Genomic DNA, 26,139 nt, shown 5'->3' on the forward strand with positions numbered 1-26,139 from the left:
ATGTGATGTGTGGAGAACAGATGGCAAAGTTGTGTCTGGGAGTTGGGGGTGTATGTGGAAGCTGCGGAGCCTGGCACTCAGCAATTGCCCAGCAAGTGTTTGCTGACCCTGTGTAAGTGTGTCGAGCAGGGTCTTGTCCTGTCCCCTGGTGTCCCTCTTGGTCTCGCCCATGTCTTGTAGATAGGAGAAGTTCCTTCCTGGCTGCCTTCCCAGGCTGTCACCATTCCCCTGCCTGTTTACACCCTGAAGTTGGTAATGCCTTTTCCTGAAATACCCAATGTCCCATCCTCTGAGGTCCTTTGTGTAACTGAAGACCTCTGTGTCCTGGGGCAAGCCTGAGTCTAGAGAACAGGGGCCCTATTGTCTGTCTTGAACCTGCTAACATCAGGGAGACAATGGCAGTCACACACTGCCCAAGTGGGAGGGGCCTTTAGTGATAAGGCCCAACATCCTGAAGTCCAGGTAACAATAGTGATGATGACATCACCCACAGATGACATTGTCTGAGTACCTTCCATGTGCCAGGAACACTTCTCTCTCATTTCATCCTCATGATAGCCATTCAAGGTGGGGACTACAATTCTCCTCATTTTGTAGAGAGGGAAACTGAGGCCCATAGAGGGGAAGCCACATCCCAAGGGTCAAACTACTGTTGAGGGGTCATGCCAGAATTCAAACCCTAGTTCATTTCTCTCCAGAGTCACACTGTTCAGAGAGCCCTCAATCCATCACACTGTCTACATCAACAAAACATGTGTCCCCCACCAAAGAGATGGTCCCACCATAGGTGTTATTGAGGCTGACACAGAAGGAAGGAGGGCACAAATGACTGCCTTATTCCTGAAACCCAGGGAAGCAGCCATGATCTTGGATGTTATCTTTATATAGTCCACGTATGGCCCAGGCATAGCTCGGGCATAGGCCAGATTGGCTGAGATGTGCCTAAACATGACTCTGATGTGGCTTGGATGTTCAGTTCCCAAACCTGCAAATGACTCCTGAGTTGGGACAAAGATACACTCCACGCTGTAGGAGTCACAGACAAGTATTTATTTATTGCAGAGAGAGACAGTCTACAGAGCTGGCTTCCATACTCCTACTGGGACCCAGCCTGCCCTGGATGGCCATCATCCAAGTCTTCACGGGAGACAAGAGGGTGGTCCGGGGCTCTACTGGGAGGCCGGGGTGATCACAAGAGAATCCTTGAGTTGGAGGAGAAAAACCAATTCAGCGTTTTACCCCCTAACTTGTTGTGGTTTATGCTGGTGTATCTTCCACAAGGTGACCACTGGCTTTGGGAATCATGACCCTGGACTCACACAGAATTCTTGGAAGGGTCAGAGGAGTAGGGTCTGTCTGTGAACAGTGATGCTGTGCAGGGGTCTGGAGCACAGGTAAAGTGTCTGCATGCAAAGTATGGGATTGTGTAGGACTGTCATCCCCGAGCCCAGGTGATCACCAAAACTCCCCAAGAAGTTTCATAAAATGCAGATACTTAGGTGTATTCACTAGGTCCAGGCAAGCTAACTTTTTAACAATGCTCTCTCTTTTTTTTTAAACTAAATGTGATGGAAGGAACTTAACCTATTAGATTTCCCCCAATATTTTATTATGATAATTATTAAACAGAGCAAAGTGGAAAGAATTTTCCAGTGAACACTTGTATACTTAGCACCTAGTTTCTGTCATTAGCTTTTTCTAAACCATACTTGCTTTATCTCATATCTATCTACTTATTCATTCCTCCGGCTAGCTTTAAAAACATATACACATCTATGGGGCGCCTGGGTGGCGCAGTCGGTTAAGCGTCCGACTTCAGCCAGGTCACGATCTCGCGGTCCGTGAGTTCGAGCCCTGCGTCGGGCTCTGGGCTGATGGCTCAGAGCCTGGAGCCTGTTTCCGATTCTGTGTCTCCCTCTCTCTCTGCCCCTCCCCCGTTCATGCTCTGTCTCTCTCTGTCCCAAAAATAAATAAACGTTGAAAAAAAAAATTAAAAAAAAACAACAACAACATATACACGTCTATAAAAAGGAAATCGATGGACTGCTATCTCAAAACAAATGAATAGAGCAAAACAGGAAACTTGGAAACAGACCCAAAGAATGAAATGATACCTTTCCAACCCAAAGTACAAATGATGGACCATGCAGTGCAAGTTGATTTAAAAAAAAAAAAAAATAGAGGAAAGTAGCTAAATGCCTCCTAAGAAGAGATATGTGAAATAAACCAAGCTCTAGCCATTTAGTTGTATGGACACTGCTGTTCATCCAACATGGGTTGAGTGTAGCATGTATTTTAGATAAACTGCTTATATTTTAACTGGATCATTGCAATGTAGTCCATTAGAGTAACGCCTGTGTATTCATACATCTGCTGGGTTTTATGGTTGAGAAAGCTGGGCTCAGGCTGAAGGACCTGCCTGAGGTCCATGGCTAGAGAGGGGCAGAGCCGGGATTGAAATGGCCCTCTGGTTTCTGAGTCTAGACTTTCAGCCTCTCTCTGTACTATCCACAGCGCTGTCCTTGTTTTTGTCCATCGCAGCCAGCTGAAGGGTAGACACAGATTTTGGGGGTGGGCAGCTGGTAGTAAGTCATCCACAACTTGCCTTGGAAGCTAGTTAACAAAGCCTCGTACCCTGCCACGAATGTGATCTCGTGGCATATGGGGAGGCATTTCTGAGACTTCTTTCCTTTGTGAATTTCTCCAGAACTTAATAATTCAGGAATTCACTGATACCAATCCACAACTTTAGGAAAATCAGGACTAATAGGAGTTTGGCCTTCTGGCCTTAGGTTGGACACCTTGGCCATGGAAGGGTGGGCAGTCACCTGTGGATTTTCTTTTCTTTTTTTAATTTTCTTTTTATTTATTTATTTAAAAAATTTTAATGTTTTATTTATTTTTGAGAGAGAGAGAGAGACAGAGAGGCAGAGCACGAGCAGGGGAGGGGCAGAGAGAGGGAGACACAGAATCTGAAACAGGCTCCAGGCTCTGAATTGTCAGCACAGAGCCCGACGCGGGGCTCGAACTCACAGACCGGGAGATCATGACCGGAGTCAAAGTCAGACACTTAACTGACTGAGCCACCCAGGTGCCCCTCTTTTTCTTTTGTTTTAAAAATCTTATTTATTTTGAAAGAGGGAGAGAGAGACCAAGAGAGAGAGCATCCCAAGCAGGCTCCATGCTGCTTAACAGAGACTGATGCAGGGCTTGATCTCTCATGAACTGCGTGATCATGACCTCAGCTGAAATCAAGAGTTGGACATTCAACCGACTGAGCCACCCAACCTCCCTGGATTTTCTTAATTCTTAATAATTCTGCTTTCAGGGCACCTGGGTAGCTCAGTTGGTTAAGCATCCTATTCTTGGTTTTAGTTCAGGTCATGATCTCACGGTTTTGTGGGTTCGGGCCCTGCATCAGGCTCCGCATCAGTGCGGAGCCTGCTTGAGATTCTCGGTCTCTCTGTCTCTCTCTCTCTGCCCCTCCCCAACTCATGCTGTCTCTGTCCCTCTCAAAATAAGTAAATAAACTAAAAAAAAAAAAAAATCTGCTTTCAATGTCTCCCCCACCTAGAGCGGACTAGAAACTCCAAGAAGGCAGGGGTTTCTGTCTGTTTTGTTCACTGTTGTGATCAGTGCCTGGTACACAGTAAGTGCTTAATAAATGCCTGCTGACTGGCTGGCTGACTGAGAGGAGCCCACCTCACTGTCATTGGCTCTTGCAGAAGTTGGGGACCAAAGCAGGTGTTATGAGGGCAGGTGCAGAGTGCAAATCCCAACTTTGCCACCTATTGTGTGTGTCCTTGGAAATGGATTTGTCATTCACGAGTCTCAGTTTCTCTGTCTGCAAAATGGGGATATATGACATAGGGTGAGTGTGAAGACTGAACAAGACGCTGTTGAATGGCACAGAGTGATTATGGGCTATTAAATATTGTTAATGATAATATATGGGGGTGGGAGTGATGCTGTGATAGCCTCACTCCCTAGTAGGTGTCAAGGGGACGTTGCTCAGCGAGCATCTATTGAGCATTTACTGTGTGCCAAGCCTTACTGAATGAATGAACAAATGAATGAATGAGTAAATGAATGAATGAATGAATGAATGAATGAATAACAGAACAGAAAGAGCCGGAGACAAATGCACCCCAGGCTAGGACAGTCGCACTCTTACACTTATAGATGAAGAAGTGAGGCCACGAGAAAAGAAGGGACTTGTCCAAGGCCCCCCATGAGTGACCAGTGGGGTCAGCATTGGAGCGCGGGCCCTACCTCCCAGCTCAGGGCTCCCCCCAGCAACTGTGCCCTCCCTGGGGCAGGATGTTTAATCCCACTCACCTTGGTAAGAAAGCTCGAAGCTTCCTCGAATCCCAAGGCCTTCACTATCGGTATCGAGATCCCGGATCTTAGTTTGCCTGAAATAACGAATGTGGTCAGAGACTGGGGTGGGATAGAGCAGCCATGGGCAGGGAACTCGGGACCTGGCACACCCAATTCGGACTGTGCCTCATGCTTCTTGCCTGTTCTCTGGCCCCAGCATCCACCCAGCCTCATCTCCCCTCCCCGTGCTTCCAGCACAGTAGCTGGTAGCTCCAAAGGGCACTCTTCACCTCCTCCCACACCTCTGCTAAAGAACAGCCAGAATGACTGTTCTGTCATAAAGAATGACCTCCCTGTCATTCACAAGGGAGGTGCCTGTACGTTGAGATTTCCTACTCTAATAAAATAATGGAAAAGATGTCGTTGGCATAGGTTAGTAATTCACCTCTCCCTCCCCAACTTGGGGCTTAAGTAGAGTAATTCCACCTTTTCTCTTGACTTCCACCTCTAGTAACACAAATAACAATGCAAACATCAGGAATAGTTAAGAGACGTTGAGACCCAACTGTGCCAGGCACCTCCTTCAGCCCCTTAAAATCATCGTCTCCTTTATGTGCCTGAGCAAGGTACTTTTATTTTCCCATTTTACAGATGGAGAAACTGAGTTAGGATGATAAGGCAGCTTGCTCAAGGCCAGGTAGCCAACAAGAAGGGGAATTGGGACTTGAACCCAGGTCTACCTGAGGCACCTTGAGCGTGTCCTAGTTGTCTGTTTACACCTCTGTCTCTCTGCCATCAGCCCTGTGAGGCGGAAGCATTGCCTGGTTTGTCTTTGCATGCCTATGTACTGGCACTAGTAAAGGAACTGGGCTGGAAAGTTGGAGATGGGAGAGGTCATTTCTAGTTGGGTGACCAGGAAGGCTTCCTGGAGGAGGTGGAATTTGACAGAAAGTGAGATGCAGGCAGGCGGAGTGAAGCATCCACCCTCAAAGCCCTAGGGAGTGGGGGGGATGGACGGCAAAGGGACGCACCATTCTGGTTTGGCAGTAGGACGGAGTTGAGGATCTCAGTGGTGACGTTTTTCAGAAGTTCAGGCTGTGAGAGAGAGGGGCATTGTTACCATGGCTGAGGATCCAGAGTCCCCCCCCCCAGCTATTCCTAGAATGGGTATGGCCCAGCCCCAGGAACAGGGCAGCCAGGAGACATACTGGAATCCCAGGCCTCTGCCAGTGAGAGCTGTGAGGGATCCAGGGGACCAGACATACTGCGGGCAGTACAAACCCATCTGGGGGATTGGGGAATATTAGAGGGATGCAGTCCCTGCCCTCAGGGGCTCCACTGCTCTGTTCTAGCTGAATTTGCCCTGAGGGAATTTCACCCTGTTTCCCAACTTTTGACTTCTCTGGTGAAGCCAGAAGTTCTGATTTTCATGTGAGAACCTCCCCACTTAAAAATTAGCCAAAAAAAAAAAAAAAAAAATTAAAAAACAAAACAAAACATGAGGACCAAAAAACAAAACAAAATGAAACCATGGCAGGAGACAGGAAGCAGCCAGTTTGAGATCCCTGATCCACTCGGTCTCAGCTGGGGAAACAGAGGACCTCAGGGAAGGGGCTGTCCAGGGTCACTGAGATGAGTCTACATGAGCAAAATGAGATTGCAAAAAGAAGGGATTTGTTTTCTCATTTAGGACCAAAATGTTACAGAAGAAAAGTAAATATGTATCTGTGAGCATTTAGCACGTTCTCAGCTGCGTCCGGCATGCAGCAGGTGCTCAGTAAACACCAGAGCCAGGAGGTTGGACTTTGTGGCTTATAACGCGGAGGCTGGCCAGCCCACCATGGGGCTGCCTATGGGGACCTTGTTCGAAGCAGATCCTGGTCAATGTCTGTCTTTGAAATGGACCATCCCGGGCTGTCCCCTGTGCCCCAGGGACAATCTATTAATACTCACGTTGAACAGGCCAATGCCTGAGTTCATCAAGTGGATTCGATCAGAACTGCCAACAGAAGATGCCAGTGAGAATGGCCCCTCAGAGGCTCATTCATTCACTCATTCATTCACTCATTCAACAACTATTTATGGAGCACCTACTATGTAGAGCTTCACTTGTTCCAGCAGGCTCTAGTTTGCAACCCCTGAACTCCCTTTGGGGCAACAGGAGGGCTATGGGGTGTGGGGAGAAGTACAAGAGGCAGTTGGAGCCCTGTGCTTCTGGGCTTGGGGTCAGCATCTGGGCTTGACTGTCAAAGCCGCTGTCCTGGAGGTGTTTAGAATGAGCTGAGGGGGGGGCGCCTGGGTGGCGCAGTTGGTTAAGCGTCCGACTTCAGCCAGGTCACGATCTCGCGGTCCGGGAGTTCGAGCCCCGCGTCGGGCTCTGGGCTGATGGCTCAGAGCCTGGAGCCTGTTTCCGATTCTGTGTCTCCCTCTCTCTCTGCCCCTCCCCCATTCATGCTCTGTCTCTCTCTGTCCCAAAAATAAATAAACATTGAAAAAAAAAATTTTTAGAATGAGCTGAGGGGATGGTGCTGGGCAGGCTGTTCCCATGGCTGCTGCAAGGCCACTTTCCCTTCTTTCCCTTTCTCTGACATTTGGTCCCCAAAGCGGGATAGTCCAGGCAAGGTCGCCTTTCTGCCCATCTAGGAGTAGCCTTTATTCCACCCATGCTCACACCCCAGAGATTCGAAACATCCCACTGGTCACAGGGTGAGACACTGATTTACATGTTTACCTGATTTCGTTAAAGCTGAGCATAAGTCGGTCATCTCTGGTGTAAAACTGAGCTTCTGAGCTGGCTTCCTGCAATGAGAGAAGCCCAGGCCCCATTTCTTTCAGGAGTTGCATCAAGCATGGGCTGTGAGTTATGGAAGGAGGATCTGGGGTCAGGTCGACACTGTCTAGATCTCAGCTACTGGCTCTGACTTTGGGAAAGGGTTTGGCCTCTCTGGGCCTCGCTTTCCTCTTCTATTAAATGAGACAGTGTTTGTACCCACCGTCTGCTGACCAGAATTACAACATGGGGTTGTTGTGGGCAATGATGATGATGATTACAGCTGCCGATATGCACAGAGCCCTCATTGTGTGTCAGGCAGTGTTTTAGTAACTTTATCTGATTATCTCCTTTGATCCTCACAACCCCGTGAAGCGGCTCCTATTATTACCCCATTGTAAAGGTGAGGAAACTGAGGGACAAAGAAGACCAGTAAGCCTCCAGTAAATGTTAACCATTGTTATTATTGGAAGGTCAGTAGCTAGCAAGGTCTCCAATATGGGTGTCAAAGATATACATCAACTTGACCTGTGGGCTGGGTGAGCCTGAGGGCAGAGCCAGGCTCCAGCTCCAGGTCGGATGCACCCAGAGGCCAGACTTGTCCTGCAGGCCTGGGCTTGGTGGCCTTTTGAAAAGTGTCTGCCATTAGCCAAGGAGGGGCCAAGTCAATAAAGAGAGAGGCTGGCATGGGCAGTGCCTTCCTCCTGCTGGTTGCGGGGTCAGAATATCCTTTAATATAGGAAGCCAGGGCACTGTGCATCCTGTATTCTTTGTGAACAGTACCCCCTGACAGCGTGGGTGAACAACCTGCACAACTGTACGCAGCAACCGTGCTGTAAGGAGAGTGTCAACTTTAGTCTACCAACAGCCGGATACTTCCAGACTCCTTGGTTAAGCATGGTTCCAGTGCCCAAACACGAATCCTGCCTTGTCTTTTCCCTTTGCCCTTTGCCCTCTGTCGTGGATGTGGTTGGGGCCCCACTCAGATCTCCTCTATGGGACTCTCTGGCAGCTCTCCCCGATAAATTACTTTTGTAAGAATCCTTCTCTTAGGCTCTGTTTCTAGGGCCCGACCCTAAGATACCATACTATTGGGATTATCCTTTGGGGACCCCCCCACCTCTATACCTTTACCCACAGAGTCCCCCTGCTAAATGGAAACTCTGAGATGTGACCTGCTGGGGTTACTGAGAAAATCAATCAAGAACTTACTTGGAGCTGATTTAGTTCTGCTCATACTTCAGAAGAGGAATTACCCTTCTCCCCCTCAGTCTGTGTGGTTTGGATACAGCCAAACTCCCAACTCAGGTGTATTTTTCTAGCCACACTGATTGGTTCAATAATGGGCACATGACCCAAGCTCATCCAATGAGAGTTAGCTTTGGGACTTTTGCTGCAACTACCCAGAGGAAAAGAGGCTGGTTCAGCTGATGTTGCCAACCTAATATCTTGATACAGCTTCGGGCACTTCCATGAGAAGATAATCTGTCTGAGGATGAAGGCAGCACATAGGAAAACACAGCTTCCAGGTGGGAAGAGAAGAATGAAGATGCCATTGTTTGAGCACCTGCATCCAGCTATTTCTGAAGCTAGACCGTCTGGACTTTTCAGTTATATGAACTAGTACAATTCCTTCTGTGCATGTGAATTAAGTTTCTACCTAAAGATCCTAACTAATAAAGTCATAGGACCAGAGTTGGACCAAAACTCCTGGTTCTTGATTCAGAACTCCCCCTCCCCCATCCCTGCCAAGAGTGCTGGAAACAGCAAAGCAAGAGGGGGTGAATAAGACCAGTGAGTAGGAAGGTCCCCCAGGTTGCTGCTCGTGCCATAGACAATTGGACTCACAATGCCCAGGGTGAAGAAGGGGCGGTGGGCTTCATTGGTGGCAAATACTTCCAGCACGATCAATTGGGCCACCTTGGCAGTACCCTGGTCCAGAAGGAGATCTGGGGTCTCTTGAGTTAGGATCTTCACCATCTGTGTGGGCCCCAGCTGATCCGCAGCCTGGAAAGATATGAGATCCGCATGAGGCCTCCCAAGTGCCTCCCCATGGCTCACAGGCCCCATGTAGCCCCTGTGACCTGGCTCCTGTCCACCTTTCTGGCCTCCCTACTTCCTTTCTGTACTTCAGCCACTGTCCTTCTCTCAGAGCCTGGAACGAATTCGTGTTCTCCCCATCTCACAGCCCTTGGTCTTGCTTCTCCCTGTTTGGAATAACCTTCTCTTCAGAGAAGCCCTCTCTAATTTCCTGGATTATATCAGGTGTCCCAGTAATGCCCTCATAACCCCTAGAATCTATCCCTTGTCACCACACTTGTAACTGAAATATTATCTGTGTAATATTGATGCAGGTCACACTGCCTTGTTAGAATGAAACTCTGTGAGGACAGGGACCCGGTCTGCTGCAGACACTAGGGCTGGAAGGAAACAGAACAGTCCTACATGTATTTTACTCCTCAGAGGACAGTGCACAGATCACAGCAAGCACCCATCAAACTGCAGACAGCGAATGGACCAACCTTGGTACTGATCACCTTGATGCTTGACTTCAACTGGCGAGCCAGCTCAGGAAGCTGAGGACGAGGGGAAGGCAGAGTGGGTCAGCTGGAGGGGAAAGGGAGGCACACCTCCAGCAGCCCCATTGCCCAGATCCCCAGGCCCCCAGAAAACCTGGTGGGTCTGATGGTCCAGGCCCCATGACTGTCACTGGTGGAAAACAGCCCCTATGTCAGCTGCTGTGGGGCATGGGGTTCTCACTGGCCTGGTGTTTTACTGTGAGTTGGTGGTTCTGGGTCTTGGGCAGCTCCCTGCTCCCTGAGGACATAGAGAAGTGACCCAATTCTTACTATTGTCATGAATGTGGTTGCCAGTGACCATTCCTCTTTTCTCATCGTTTTGGTCCCTTACTCTTGAGTTCTAATCTCCAAGACCTTGGTTATCTGTTGCCTGTCAGCTGACCTGAACTCCTGCCACCCTCCCATAGCTTTGGGCCTCAGTTTCCCCATTGGTCATTCGAGAGGAGGTGACACACTCCAGCTGATGGGTGGTGATTGTCTGCTATGCCGGGTTAATATAAGGATTCTGGGGCCGTGTCGGCATCTAGGCTCAATTGTAAGGAGGACCCTGATTGATTAGTGATGTCTGCCGTGGGCTCCATAGTGGACAGCAGGGGCACGATTGCTGTCCCAGGACCACTCAATATCTAAGATGCCCTTTGGCTTGACAGGACTCTTATTTGGTAGAGGAAGCAGCTGTATCATGTTCCAGAGGACAGAACTGGGTCTGGCGCTGGATGTTACAAGGAAAGTTGCAGCTTTAGAGCCATATGTCAGAGTCAGGGTCTGTTTGAGGAGGGGGTGAGCTCTTCATTACTGGAGGGATTTAAACTGAGCCTGACAGGGGATTACTGCTCAGAGGCTTAGGGCAGTCCTTGAGGCCCCTTGATTCAGGAAATTCCCATGATGTAGCAGTGGGGGCCCCGTCCTCTCATGCCAAGACTTACCACATAGTCCAACAGGACTACGAGTTCTTCTTGAGGGAGCAAGGCAGCTACAGCAGCATTCACCACATCCTGCCTCACAGTGAGGCTGAAAGGGGTGTTGTCCAGGGCGGGCACCGTTAGGGAAACTGCAGACTCTTTGAACCACTTGGTCACATTTCCTTGAGAGTTCACCAACTTGGCCTAAAGAGACACAAAGCAGAGAGTTGGCTGGGAACCTTAACTCCAAAGTCTTAGCCAATAGCAACCTAGAAGAAAATGACACCATTCATCCTGTTTCCCTTTTTGCATTTGCTGACCGGAAGCTTAGCCTGGAATTCAGTATCTTGCCCGAGGTGATGAGTTATCTAAGGTGGCCAGCAACCTCTACTCCTCTAGCACCCCTCAGTTAATCTCTGTTTTTAAAACCTAGATACCTTATTTAGCATTTAGGTTTTAAGTTCTCAGATATCTCAGAAACCCTTTGGGTGAAGGGAAAATTCAAAACTGCAACAAAATCGATAAAAATGTTTGATTGTGACAGCTTCCCAAAAGATCCATGAAAACTGGCCTGGGATTCAGGCTTTCCAGGTTGGCCGGGTCCCTCAGGGACTCCAGCCCCAGTGTGAGTGCATGGCCTCACATTTTACAGACAGCTGACAGTTACTGGCCCCCTCTGCCTGCCACTTAATCTTCTTGGTGACTTTATTGTCTACATTTTACTGATGGGGAAACTGAGCCTCAGCGAGGTGACAAAACTTGCCCAAAGTCACACAGCCAGGGAGTTGTGGAGCTGGGAGAGAAACTTAGGTCTGTGTGATCCCCAGTGATGGGTCTTGGTCCTGGGCTCTCGTTTCAAAGTCGTCAGATATTTGGGGTTTGGCAGGGCTTGCCTGAGAGGAAGGCCAAGAGCACCGGTGCGTACTCTGGCCTCTGAGTGGGGAAACCGGGGTCGGAGGACAGATCACTGGGGCTGACGTTCTGCGTGTAGCCCTTGGGTTCCACCTGCTGGCGTTCCTCCATCAAGATGGTGTGCGTGGGACACGTTCGGCCCGTGGAGATTTTTCTAAATCAGCCTGCGTGTCCTAACCCTGAGCGGTATCTTCTCCCCTGAAACAGACCCGTGGTGTCTGATCTTTGGCGGTGAGAGAAGGGCAGTGATGTCCCTGCTGTACTTTTGAGGCCCCATGACACTCACCCCCAGCTTCAGCTGGATAACATTACCCTTGATGGCAGGAGACAGAGGGTCAAACTCCAGGTGGTTAGAGCCGAGGGAAATGGGCGCTGCTTGGGACAAGAAGAAAGTTCTGTGAGGGAGGAGGGCAGTATTGGACAGGGCGCTTTGGGGGCTGCATTCGGCCGGTTGGGCTTTCTGTTTGTAGGGAGGAGCAGGAATAGCAGTGTTGATAATGATGATGGGAATGACATTTACTGAGCGTATGTCAAGCACCGCAGGCTGTGCTAAACCTTTACACTTACACTCATTTGGTCTTTGCAGTAACCTTAGCAAGTAGGGCCTATTATTACCCCCATTTTACAGATGGGAAAACTGAGGCTCAGAAGAGCAAAATGACTTGCTCAAGGTCATACTGTGAAAGGATTTGAACCCAGTCGGTCCTGTGCCAGAGTCCTGGTTTGGAACAAGACTGAACTATTGCTTATAACTCTCCACCTCCTCCAGGGAATGGTGATCTGCATGCATCCCCCTCCTGGGACAGAGTACCTGGTGCTCGCCCATCTATGCAAAGGATTGCTTGTGTTTGCCTCAGGATTCCCCACTTGGCCGCCAGGTGGCAGTGGTGTCTCATCTGCCCTGGCTGTTGGGCCCGGGAATGGGCGGGGCTGAAGAGAGGTTCAGGGACAGGCTCGGGCAGTGAATTCTTGGATCCCCTGCTCCCCTGGAGAGACCTCCTGCCGTGCTCCTGAGGAACAGAGGAGCCAGACAGACTTCCCTTTGAGCCTCAGTAGCCTTGGCTAGTCTGTTCCTACCTCTGAACCTCAATTTTCTCTTCTTAAAATGGGGGTAGATATAACAGTAATACGTGCTTCGTAGGTTTACAGGACTGGTACCTATTTAAGTTGGCCCATATATGAAGGACTCCAGACTTGGAACTTGCAGAATTGAGTTCAAACCTTCCTCATCCCTAATTTCCTCTGTGAACTTGGACAAATGACTTAATTTCTCTGAGCCTCAGTTTTCTTATCTGTGAAGTGGGGTAATGATGGCCACTTCATGGAACTATCTGAGGAGTCACTGAGGCAGTGTATATAAAACACCCAGCCCAGTAGGTACTTTGTGGGTGTTCAATGTGTACTAATTCCATTCTTCTCTCCCCCCCTCCTCCCTGGTCACCCTTTGAGTGAGCTTATTCAGATCCTGAAACAGTGGATGGTAGAATTTTCTTCTTCCCGCTAATCCCCACTCTGAGACCTCTGAGGACAGTACAGTTGTGACATAGGGACAGAAGCCTGGGTCCTCCCATCTTTGCTACTCTTGGGAAGGGAGAAACGACTTCCTTCCTGAGCACACATTTTGTCTTTTCCCTTGTTTTCTCTCCTCAATAAGCCCACAGTAATTGCTATAGCATCTGTTCATTCATTCATTCACTCATTCATCCATTCAGCTCACATTTGCAAACTCTTCTCTGTGCCAGGCAGAGCACCTGCCGTGTGCCTGGGACTTTCCTGTAAACTTGTAATCCTCACTAACAATCTTGTGAGGTAGGGATGTATGAGCCCCATTTTACAGATGAGGAAAGTGAGGATAAGGAAGTGGAGTGGCTTTCCCAAAGTGATAGAACAAGTCAGTGGCAGACCTGGGATTTGAACTTGGAAATCTGGCTCACATAAACCTGCACATGGTAGGTACTTGTGAGGTCACAGCTGTGGTGAATTCCTGTCTGCTTATCTTTGGGAGGGATCCATGGATGCTCATTCACTTGCTGCTGGGCCAAGTTGCTGTGCAGATGTGACATGGGAGGCCTCTTCTGGGCAGAGCCAGAGCGTGGAGGCCAGCTCGGCAGCAAAGGAAAAAGGTGGGAGGGAGCTCACCTACCCCTCACCAGGCTCAGGAGGTCCACATGCATGTCCTCAAAGGCCTCCTTGATCACAGGACACAGCTGCAACAGCACAAATGCAGAGGCTCCGTTACTGAGGCGCCGGACCCTAACCCCATAGTGATCCATGTCTGGCCCACCCAGCCTGAGCCCATGTGTCCATGAACATAGAGGTTTTTGCCTATGGGATTGAGGATTTGGTGTTGTGTCCACTCCGCCAGCTATCCGTGCCGTCCGGAGCCCTCCCCAGCCCCTGGTGTTGCCTGGGATCTTTTGCAGTGGTTTGTCCCTTCCCCTATGTCCACGGTGTGCCTGGCCAGCCAGCTGCCCTCCCCATCAGACTCTTTGTCCTGTTCACAGGAGCCCATGTTTTCCATAAGAGGGAAATGGAGAATTCATTTCTTCATTCACTTACTTATTCAACCACTGTTTACTGAGTTCCTTCTGCATGTCAGACTCTAGAACGGGGGCGGGCAAGGCAGACCCAGCCAGACTCATGAACAATCTCTGTGCCTTTTGTGGGTTTCTAGCTCCAACACGTCCCTTTGCCCAGTGAGCTCTTCTTCCCCTAAAACTGCTAGCAGTTCTCAGCAGGGGGCTGATTTTGTTGCCTAGGAGATATTTGGAAATTTCTGGAGACATTTTTAGTTGTCACAACTGGGGGGAGGGCTTATCGACGTCTAGTGGATAGAGGCCAGGGATGCCACTAAACACCCCCACAGAGTGTGGGACAGCTCCCACAACAAAGAATTACATGACTCAACTGTCAGTAATGCTGAAGGTAAGAAGCTCTGGTCTAACCTAATCCTGGCCTCACCTATTTTGCTTAAGGAGGAGGTTAAACCTTTCACTCACTTGCTCATGGGACTCCAGAGCCTTGTTCTCTGCTCTAGGCAGCACATTTTCTAGGGCAGTGCACTGAGATTTTGTCACTTTGTCTTAGATGCAATATCCCTGGTGGAAGAATCTTCTGCTTGACCACCCATTGCCACTCTTGAGAGAGGACAGTGCACTTTGAGAAACTTTTCCTATGAAAGTTTTTTATGAACAGTTAACTTTTTCTGTGAAAAACCCATTCCCTACCCCCAGCTGCTTTGCCAACCCAGAACCCAGGGAGGATGAGGGGCTTGGGCTCGGAGACCCACTCACCTGCCAGGGACCAGCCTGTTCCTCATGGGAAGGGTGTCGCTGGCAATCATCTCTCACAACTCTCTTTCTTTCATTTCCACCAGTGGCTCTCAATCCTAACTACCCATTAGAATCGTCCGGGATACCAGCTAGAACCCTCTAGGATACTAGGGCGCCACCCACACCCATGACATTGGAGTATCTATCAGTATTTTAAAAAGCTATCCCAGGTTGTTCTGATGTGCAGCTGGGGCTGGGGCCCACACATTTACACTGGAAAGGGCTTCAGCATTTTCTAGATGGGCTCCTGTCAGATTTAAGCATGCCGTGCCTTTTCTCTTCGTTTCAGGCAAAATTTTCACATGACCATTGAATCAAATCCACTGAGTCACAGTGGGGAAACGATAGTGATTAACAAAATGCCAATTTTCTCGAATCATTCATTATACTTAACTTTCACCCTTAAAAAGAGATATTATGCAAAGAACATTTTTATGCCATATTTTCTAGTGGAAAATACATTTTTATCTGGTGAAGTATGATGCCAGTTAAAATATGATTTTGTTGGAGACTGGGAAAAAATTTCTAGCTTGGTCCTACTTTAAGAAACTCCTACCTCTAAGCAGAAATAAAATCTTAAAAGAAAAAAACATCTCATGTAAGAAGAGACAAATTTTACAAAATTCTTCATTTTCAGATTCTTTTTAGAAGTCTCTCTGCATGGTTTAGTAAAGTATTAAGTATGATGCAGCTATTACAATAATTATGAATGTTATATAGTGGCATAGAACCTGCGTATAGCTTAAGGACTATTAAATTATATTGATGCTGAGAAGAGCCACATAAAACTATGAATGCGTATGGATGGAGATTGGAAGGCAATATATACACAAAAGAGAGAATAGGTGCCAAGTTAAGGTAGAAGGATTATGGGCACTTTCCCCCCAAGTCATTTCAGTTATTATATCACCTTTTCAATTCAAAAAAGTTTTATTATAAAGAACATCAGTTATCTGACAAGGTGTTTGGATCTCCAGGAGGCCCACTGTGGTGAACCCATCTTGAAATTTACAGTGGAAATCAATGGTCAAAGTGAATGAATCCAACTTACAGTTATAATTCACTGTATATGTGCCCTATAAGGGACATATACACTGAGATTAACGTATGTTTATTGCCTCAGAAAAATAGATCCAGCAGGGCCTGGTGGGGGACAGACCCCTGAAGACCACAGGTTGATCAGGTTGATAGGAGACTCATGTATGCTAGAACCAGCCTGGACCACTTTGCAAGGGCCAAGTGTTAAGTTTTCAGGAATTTCTGAGCCATGTGCTAAACCCAGACGTTATTAAAAATTAAATTCTAAATAAATAACTAAATAAAACTAAATAAAATAAATAAAAGCAAAGCTCATGAGAATTCAAAACTCATCAGTTCCTGATTACTTTGTTATATTTTACTCTTATCTATTGCTCTTGAGGTTATTTACGTCTCTTGTATCCGTGTGGCAGAAATACCATACAATAGTGTGCTCCTGTGCCATTCTTCCCAACTCTGCTCAGTGACATCACATTAGTAGCTTGAAATTGGCCTCAGAGGAAGTGTTTATACCAGAGAAATCAGCAAGTGCTTCAAATCAGGCTTCCTTTCCCCTCAACCTCTCGAGAGTCGGTTGTTAATAATTTATCAGCACATTGCTGTTCAAGGCCTCCTGGGTGACTTCTGGCAGTTCTGTTACCTTTGCCTCAACGAGCCACTGAAAGAATGGTCAGGCCCAGAGTTTTCCTAACTCAAGGAGACACGGGGCCCTTAGCACCAGCTTGCAGTTCCATCCCAGACCCACAGGGGGGGCAATCTTTGCAGGCCAGAGAGGCCGTGATTCCACTTACCTGGGTTTTCACCAGTTTGGGCAGGGCTGGCACCAGGAGGCTCATGACCGTGTTGGCTAAGGAGTTGACCAGAAAGGAGAGCCTTGCGGAGAGGAGAAGGGGAGAGAGATTAGGAAGGGCCAGAGATGACGCTGTTTTATAGAAGGGAACACAGAGCCCAGGGGAAGAAGACACTTGCTCATGGTCACACAGCACGGAGTGTGGAGTAGACCCCCAGCCAGATGTAGATGGTGGCAGAGACTTCTCACGAACTAGGGGCTGGGGGTTGTCTTTAGAAATGTTTGCTGGAGACTGGGATGATGGCATTGGCATTTGTCCCCATTCTCCTGATAAGAAGTGGAGGAAAGCACGTTTTTGAGCACCGGCTGTTTGCCATGCACTGTGGGGAATGCTTATGGCTGCAGCCCGATCTCGTCCTGTCACTGTGGCCTGGAAGCGGAGGCATAGGGATGCACCTTGCCAGCATTGCACAGACAGTAAATGAAGACGATGCATTTGCCTGACTCCAAAGTGTGTTTTTACCCAATGCTTCACTCAAGGCTGCCTGAGGTGGTTTGAGGCACCCTACGAATGTGGCTCCTCTCTGCCTTCAAATGTTTGCCCCACTTCCTGGCATGATGCCTGAAATCCCACCATCCTTGTTTCTGCTCTTGATGTCTTGAACTTGAACTTGGCATCACAGATTCCCTGGAAGGAGCTTCAGCCAAGAGTCAGGAGGGATATAAGTCCCTTTCTTCCTCTGGGCTTCAGTGTTCTCCATCTGTAAAATGGGGCAAGGCCACCACCTGGTCCCCTCCCGGGCATGGTGGGAACCCAGAGGCAGGTGGCCACACTCACTTTTGCAGCAGGCTGATGCGCAGGCTCCCATGGCTATTGGAGCAGTCCTTGAGGACGAGGTGGGTGTGGCCCCTCTCACTGGCGTTCACTGTGATGATGGCTTGGACCTCTGTCTGCATGTGCATCTCCACGATGGTCTTGACCAGGGGCCTGGGAGTGGAGGTGTCCGTGCTGTCTCAGCCCCAGGTCCGGGCAAACATGCCGTCTGTCTCTCTCACCTCCCAGCTCAAGCGCCTCTGCTGATTCTCTGCATCTCCCCCAGTTTCCACCCCACCATGTCCCAGGCTCAGGGTTTGGATCCCTCTCCTGGTTTAAATCCTCTGCATATATCAACAGCTCCCAAACTGATACCCAACTCCGTACCCAGATGTCTGACAGGTGCTGCAAATTTAACATGTACAAAATTGAACTCCAGCTCCTTCCCCAAACCTGCTCCTCTCATGATTGTTCCCGTCTTGGTTGCTGACCACTCCGTCCTGCCAGTTGCACAGGCAAAATCCCTGGGGACAGTCTTGACCTCTCTCAATCTCTCTCTCTCTCTCTCTCTCTCTCTCTCTCTCTCTCTGACATTCTGTCCATCAGAAAATCCTGTTGCTTCTACCTACCTCTGAAACATATTCAGAGTCTGATCACTGCTCACCACCTTCCTGCCTCCAAACCCTGGTCCAAGCCATCGCTGGCTCCTCCTGAATGTAACAGTAGCTTCTGGACGCCCTCCCTGCCTCCAAACACACAGCCAGAGGGATTCTTTAAAAGTTAAATCATGTCGGGGCGCCTGGGTGGCGCAGTCGGTGAAGCGTCCGACTTCAGCCAGGTCACGATCTCGCGGTCCGTGAGTTCGAGCCCCGCGTCGGGCTCTGGGCTGATGGCTCGGAGCCTGGAGCCTGTTTCCGATTCTGTGTCTCCCTCTCTCTCTGCCCCTCCCCCGTTCATGCTCTGTCTCTCTCTGTCCCAAAAATAAATAAACAATGAAAAAAAAATTAAAAAAAAAAAAAGTTAAATCATGTCTTGTCCCTCCTCTGCTCAGAACCCTCCATGGTTCCCATTTCACTCAGTAAAAGCCAAGTCTTCACCTTGACCCACAAGGCGCCACAAAGCCCTCACCTCCCACCATTCTCCCCCCCCCCCCACTCTCTTTGCCATTCTTTGGACAAAGCAGGTGCCTCAGGATCTTTGCACTTGCTCTTCCCTCTGCTTGGGACTCTCTTTACCAGATACCTGCCTGGAGAAAAGGGGCGATGTGTAAATGAACCTGTCAGGCCTGCTGTGTCTGACTGAGGAGACACTCACGTGTTGAGTCCAGCCACCATGTCTAGGGGGATCTTGACCGCCAGCCCTTGGCCTTCATCTGAGGGTTGCACCAGCAGTTGGAGGATGTTGGCTGAGGTGACTTTCAGCCTAGGTGGGACATGGGACACATGAGATTCATGCCTTATGCTCAGCTGAGTATCATCCCCAAACCTGCCCACTGCATCTTTCCTGTCTCCCCTGGTGGCCAGCCAGGGGTTTCTGCCCAGCAGCTGGACCTAAGTCCTGTTCCCTGACTCCTCGCCAGGATGGCCTGGCCCCCTCCCTCCCTGTCACCACTGCTCAAAATGCTCCCATGATTCCTCCATGTTGGAGACTAATCCCAGTTCCTTGGGCTGATTTGGAAGACTCTTTGTGACGTGGCCCCGCTGACCTCCGTCCTCACCTTGGGGGCTTGAGTGCCAGCTCTTCTGACGGACTCTCACCCGTCTGTGCCTTTGCCCGGGCTGGTCCCACTGCCTGGAATGCCATTTTCTTCTTGTCGTCTGGTGAGCACGGAGTCATTCGCTCACCTGTTCCCTCCACTGAGAAGTGTCACTCTATTCCTTCACTCACCTACCCCAGGGGACCTTCCTCTGGGGTCACCCTGTTAGGGTACCTGTGTCACCCTCTTATGGTCATCGGTAACTCCTCTGGGAGCTTCTGAAGGAGGTGTGGGGAACGAGCTAGCGCCTAGGTCTGTCCCGCTCCACTCACCAGATGATATGGTTCAGGATGGAGTTCACCAGGTTGCCGAGTATGGGGATGCCCCCGGCTGGCTTCTCCCGTATGGTGCTGAGCAGTGGCAGCTGCTGGAGGATGTTGACGGCGTCGTGATCCTTCAGCTCCTGTGTCAGCCCTGGAGGCAGATCCTAGAGATCAGGGTCCAGCAGAAGGGGCAAGACGGACGGCATGGCAGTGGCTTCAGGCTGGGAGGGGGCATCGCTCAGGGCTACCTGGACCCGGACGTAAGGGCAAGGGGATGGATGACCGTCTGCTGTGGAGACGTGGCTTTGAGGATGATGGTCTAGATGAGCCGTTTTCACATAAAGACGAAGGTAGGGGCATAGGTGGGACCATTCACGCTCCGAGCATTGCCAGCCTCTGCGTTAACACTGGCCAGGATACCGGCGTATGGACCTGCATCCCTCCCGCCAGCCGGCATCAAGCTCTGGAGCCAAGAGGCAGGGAACCCACAAGACCGTGTTGGGGCTGGTTTTGCTGCCAAAACACACTTGCTAACAATTCTCTGGCACCCACATCATATGGGCCTGTTGTCCAAAGAGCCTCAGGTGCCGAGCTGAGATAGGAGAAGCCGGGAGTCCTGGGTTCTGGTCCCTGCTGGACTTTCCCCCCGCGGCCAGAGCCCATTTGGCTTGTATGAAGAGCAGGTCAGAAGTTCCAGCTGCTCCAGAGGCAGCTCCAGAAGCAGCCCTCAGCCCATGACTGATGGGAATCATGGTATAAATACCCCAGCTCCTTCAGCCTGCAGGCAGGATGACCCAGGTGTGTGTCCCCCACTGTGTCCCAGAGTCCCTGTGTGTTACTGCTTCTCGGCAACAAAGCCAGCTTTTTGTCTGCTCCGTGACGATGGAGGTGGACCCTGTAAATATTCCTCCTCTGCCAGCTGGCAAAATGTGGAGCCTTGTCCATGGAGGTTCTGGAGGGACGTAAAGAAGGAAGGGGCCCAGTGGAATCATGGAATTTAAGGGAGGATCTTGGAATCGTGGACTCTTGAGGTCATAGACACTCCTAATCTTTATAACTCATCCTCTCGAGTCTCACCCTGGACCTGAGATCGCAGCTGTGCCTTGCACACCCCCAGTGATGGGGGACTCCCTCCCTCCTTCGGAGGGCCACTCCACCTGCCCTCTTGCCTTATGGCGGTGAGGCATGGGCAGTGGAGACTTACTCTCTTTGATGACTTCACGGCCGAGGCTAAGAACCGCAGGGGGGCGGAGGGTGGTTTCAGCCAAAGTCACTGCCAGCAAACCACAGAGGAGGGTGAAGGTTAATGGGCCAGCCATCTTTCTGGGGATCGGTGAGCAGCGCGTGATAGGTGAAGGAACCTGGGGTGAGCACACAAGGCCCTGTTAGCTGGGCAGAGAGGTCAAGGACAGGCCCACCATGCCTGGTGACTTGGGGCATAAAGTCCAGAAGAGGCTGTTTAATGAAGTGGTTAAGAGTGTGGGCTCTGGAGCCCGACTTTTGGGTCTGTGTCCTGCCTCTGCCACTAGGTGCTAGTTGTGTGGCCCTAGATAATCAGTTTAGCCTCTCTGCCTCAGTTTTCTCATCTAGCAAATGGGCCTAATGAAATAGTACCTACCTTCATAGAGTCTGGCACTTAAAACCCTCTACAATCCAACCTTGGCCAGCTTCACCTCCTGCTTATTCCCCTCTTGCTCTATAAAGTTCCAGTCATTCCAAACTGCTCGAAGTTCCCAGAATATAACCCCATTCTCTCCTGTTTCTGTGCCTTTGTTCTAATGCTTCCTGCTTCCGGTAGTGTGTTTTCCCTTCCTTAGCTGCCTGCTGAACTCTTATTCATCCTTTAAACTCTGCTCACATTTCCCTTTCTCTGTAAAGTTTTTCCCTTCCTGCAGTCAGAGGCCCTGGACTATGCTTGGAGAAATGCTGCCTTGGGGGCTGCTGTGTGCCCAGGACAGGAAGTTTGGAGAAAGGAGGGCAATGGTTATTCAGGTAGGACGCAAAGTGGGCAGGAAATTTGCTTGATTGATACGAAGGGGCCTGAGAAGGGATAGGTGGCTGCTTGAACCCAGGGAGAGAAGGGCAGAGAGAGGGAGGAAGAGGCCCGTGGGTGCCTCCTGGCAGAGGGACTTGGCTGCTCCTTGGCTGCTCTGTGCCCTCCATGGGCAGAGCATCAGCCCCTGGAAGCTGGTCCTGAGCCCTCCAGCCTGCACCCTGGCTCAGTCTCCAAGCCCCCAGGCAAACTTCTGCCTCCTGCTTGGAGGGAGGGAAGATGCTGACCTGGAGATCCAAGCCCTTGCTTGGCTCAGCATGTGGGTTTCTTGCTGCCAAAGACAAGCATGGCATCTGGATGGCATGTGTCTCTCAGCTAGAGCAACATGAGCTCTCCGAGACACTTGCTATAATGGTTCGACATCTGTCTCCCAGACTGGGCTGTGAGCTCTGGGAGGAGTGTTGGGTCTACCTGTTCCCCATTGTGTCCCAAGCACCTGGCATTGTGTCCCAAACACTTGTGGGTGTCTAATAAATAAATGGTTGCTGAATGAATGAATGGCCTCGGGAGCCTTGGGAAAACGGGGAATCTGAGCCAGCCCAACCGAGCAGGTCTGGGCCATCAAGATTGAGAGTGGAGGAGAAATATCATGGGCCTCAGGGCCAGATAGACCCGAGCTGGAGGCCTGCTGCTACCACTTGCTGTGTGATCTTGGGCAAATGACTTACCCTCTCTAGAGCCTCAGTTTTCCATCTGTAAAAATAAGGGGGTAATTATAGTACTTGTATCACAGCGTTGTTGGGAAGATTGAATGAGCCACAAGTGTTCATGAGTATTGGCTGTTTTTATGATGATGGTAGCATAACTAATACTGGGGTCAGAAGGAACCACCTTGGAATCAAAGCCAGAAGGTAAGAGAGGTGGTGCCCGGCACCCTGCTCTTCTGCCCAGGAAGCCCCCACCCCACTCCATAATCTTTTTCTTTCAAGCACCCTGACCCTATTTCCCTTCATTATCTTTGCACACCACCCTGTCCTCTGATCAGAGTGCTCAGGGAGCCAATAGTATGGTAGCATCCCCTCCTGTGGAAAAGTGTCTCCTCCCCAGATCCAAGCACCATACCCACACCCGCCACATCATGCCTCACCTCCTGGCCTTTGCTTATGCGGTTCCCTCTACAATGGATGCCTTTCTCTCTTCCTTTGTCCAGCCAACTTCTGCTTGGCTTCTTAAGTGACATGCCACCTCTTCCAGGAAGCCTTTCTTGACTGCTCTTTACCACAATGTCCCTGGTCTTTCCTTGAGTATAGCATGTATCACACTGGCCCATGTTGGGAATTACTTGAGGGCCCGGTTAGTCTGATACTTCTCTTTGTCCCCAGAATCACTCCAGCATAGAGCTGGGCACAGAATAATTGGTGTGTGCAGGGTGGGTTTATGTCATTGGGATCAGGCCAAGGAAAGACTCAGCCAGTCCAATTCCTTCATCACTGCTCTTTGGTCTTCTGGGCAAGGGAGCTGAGAGCTGAGAGCCTCTACCCTCTACTAGGAGGGTCCTAGTGGACTAAGGGAGCTTACCTCCAGGCCAGGCCTCCCTCCTGGTCTTGACCTGACTGCAACAGGTGTCTCCAGCTTAGAACCTTTCTGGTGCCCTAGGCTTTCAGGCCGTTTCCTACACCTTTACCTGGACACACCGGAGTCCTCAGTCTTCTCTCCTCGGACACTGGGTCTGGAAGTCTAACCTTATATCTTACACACCCCAGTCTGGGAAGTCACCCTTTGCATTTGGGCTGAGACCTTGGGCTGGGCTGAGGTCTCCAAGGTAAATATTTGTGGCTGCTGGTGAACCACATCCCTGCCTGGAGGCAGCCTTGGGACTCCAGCTTCCCAGGATTTGGAGAGAGGAGGGTCTGGGCCGCCATGAGGGGTGGGCGGGGCGCTGGGGCACCTGGCAGAGGAACTGAATCAGGCACAGTGTGGCCTGTGAAAGGGGCTCCCTGCCTTCTGGACAGTCACTCCCACGGGGACAATGATGAGAACGGTAGCAGTGACGATGTATTAAGCGCCTACAACATGGCAGGTGCCACCCTAGGCTTTACATTGGTCATGTCAATGGAGCCTCGTCCCCACCAGGATCAGTACCATTATCACAACGTCACCACGGAGGAACCTGCCTCACACAGTCAACAAATGGCAGAGCCAGGATTCAGCCAGAACTCTGACTTCAAAACCTATTTGGGGATGTCTCTACAGCTTGGCAGATATAAAAGGTCCTGAGGACAGTCTGGGTCCGAGTCCTAGCTCCGCCATTTCCATGATATATGACTTGGGGGACATCCCCTAACTTCTCCAAGTCTCAGCTTTTCATCTGTGAAATGGGAACAATAGTAGCACCCACGTACTAGTATGCTGAGAGGAGCACAGTGGACATGACTCAGAGCGTAGGTCCTGGCACAGAGTACGTGCTCAATAAATGTGAGTGGTTGTTGTTATGTTATCACTGCTTGTAATAGGATGGGCCTTTCTTTGCTGTGTGACCCTGGGGAAAGTACTTCACCTCTCTGGGCCTCAGTGTCCTCATCGATAAGGTGGGGATGATATAGTAGCACCTCCCGCACAGGCTGCTGAGAGCGTGAACTGAGGTGCATGCTCACGTAGCGCTTAGCAAGTACTTTCAGTGATTCACTGGGCAATGATTATACCCACTGTGCCTTGCGTCCGCCTTCAGGAATCTCTGCGAACGTGTGTGGAACGAATGAGTAATGAGGCATGCCTGCGAACCGAGGGAAAAAGGCATGGTCCCACAGGACCCCTATCACCCACCGCCTGGGTACAAACCTTGCCTCATTTAACCTGCGGGCACTCAGACGGGTGTCGGCAGCCCCGGGCTCACCAAGGGCACCTGAGGCTCAGGGAGGTGGGTGACTTGCTCCAGGTCCCACGGCCAGGGCTGCCAGAGCTGGGACTGGAGTCCAGTCTACCAAGTCCAGACCACAAGCTCTTTGCCACCCACTGTCCTTTCCCCAGGTGACTCCAGGCCAGTGTCGGGAGGGCGGGATGTGAACACGGCCTTTTGACGTGATCTGGGGAGGCATCCTTGCTGCCCTGCTTCGGTTTGTGGCTTGTGGCTCAGAGCTGAGAGGGCCATTGCTGAATCTTGCAGGGGGACAAGAGGGCGGCAGTCAATGCCCCGAGGCCCCTCAGTGTGTGGGTGGCCTGGCCCTGGCCCCTCTCCCCCTCCTGGAGTTGTCAAGGCGAAAAAGGCAAGAGCATTTGCCATCCTGCTGTGTGTGCAAATGTGCCAAACACCCAAAGACGAGACGCTTTGGGAGTCAGGGAGGCCTCCTGGAGGGGTCTTGCCAGTCCCTTGGGCGCGTCTCCAGAGAGCCAAGTGCTGCCTCTTGTGCTCCTCGGCTGGTCATGCCTGCTGCCTGTGAACAATGCCCCTCTGTGGGAGGCCTGCGTCCAGTGCCAGGGCCTGGGCCTGCCTTAGCTCCTGCTTCCTGCCTCTTGGCCCTGATACACTCGCTGGAGTCACCATGCACGACTCCTCTCTGTTGGCCTGACACACCTTGGAGCCCAGGGCCGGCATGGCCCTGTCCTCAGTGCCGCTCAGCGCTCCCATCAGACTGCTGACGGCCTTTCTGTCCCGCTCTCACCTCTTTCCAGCTCCCAGGCCTTTGCTTGTGCTGTGTCCTGTTCCTGGAATGCCTGGTCCATTCCCTCAAAGGTCCATCTTGCCCCATCTGGGCAGCAGGACAGGGGAAAGCCTTTGGAGTCTGACAGATGTGGTTCAATCCTTGCTCTTGGGTTCATCAACTATGAGGCCACAGGAAAATTGCTTCCCTCTGTGAGCCTCTGTTTCCTCAGTTGTAAATTAGGACTGTTTTGACAGTCACATAAGATAATGTGAAATTCTTGGAACATCAGAAAATTCAGTGAATGGTAAATGCTGTTATTATTGTTGGAATATTAACGTCACTGATCTTCAAGGCCTAATTCAGAAGGCAAGATCTGCATAGAGCTGCCCGACTTGCCCCACCTGGACCGATATCCTCCCGGGAGCCCCCAAAGTACCAGTTATTTACTCTCTTGGGATTTGGATGCTCTTCTGCCTTGAGGGATGTCCACTTTATCCGTCCACCCATCCATGCATTCACTAATTCATTCCAGTCTCCTCTCTGGTCTCCCTCTTCCCACCCTTAGTCCCCACCCCCCCACCCCCCCAAAATCCAATTTCCACCCAGCAGCCTGAGTTAGCTTTTAAAAAATTACTCAGATTTTGCCACATCTGTGCTTATTAACAGCTCCCCACCCCCCGCCAAAGGCCTCCGTGGCTCTTACAAGAAAATCCAAGCTTGACAAGGTCCTGCCTGGTTGGCTGCAGCCCGCCCCTCAGGGCTCATCGCTCATCACTTTGCTTCTCTCTCCTCTCACTCCTACCTCAGGGCCTTTGCACATGCTGAGCCCTCTCCCAGGAGTGCTCTTCTCCCAGCTTGGCTCCCTCTCATTCCCCAAGCCTCAGGTTCAGTGTCCCCTCCTTGGAAAGGCCTCCTTACGTGGCCACCCTTGCTAAGGTAGGGGTCTTCTTCCTCTTCTCTCTCACTGCTCACTGATGGGTGTCCCCACCGGCACTCAGGTCTGCAAACTAGCACCATGGTTCCACGGAT

General features: G+C 50.5%; 1 protein-coding gene across 1 annotated transcript; it reads right to left on the reverse strand.

The window, feature by feature from the left end:
- Positions 1-1,100: 1,100 nt before the first annotated feature.
- BPIFB1 (BPI fold containing family B member 1) lies at positions 1,101-21,572 on the reverse strand. Its single transcript, XM_045444880.1, has 15 exons — positions 20,681-21,572; positions 19,486-19,627; positions 18,772-18,879; positions 17,482-17,631; positions 16,645-16,726; positions 13,627-13,690; positions 11,770-11,855; positions 10,596-10,775; positions 9,613-9,666; positions 8,939-9,097; positions 7,052-7,119; positions 6,274-6,319; positions 5,352-5,415; positions 4,339-4,415; positions 1,101-1,202 (listed from the first exon to the last, which is right to left on the reverse strand). Exons 1-15 carry the CDS (start codon positions 20,793-20,795, stop codon positions 1,170-1,172), a joined length of 1,428 nt encoding a protein of 475 aa, XP_045300836.1. The 5' UTR covers positions 20,796-21,572; the 3' UTR covers positions 1,101-1,169.
- Positions 21,573-26,139: the final 4,567 nt, after the last annotated feature.

Source organism: Leopardus geoffroyi, chromosome A3 (assembly GCF_018350155.1).
Source record: "Leopardus geoffroyi isolate Oge1 chromosome A3, O.geoffroyi_Oge1_pat1.0, whole genome shotgun sequence".
NCBI lineage: Eukaryota > Metazoa > Chordata > Mammalia > Carnivora > Felidae > Leopardus > Leopardus geoffroyi.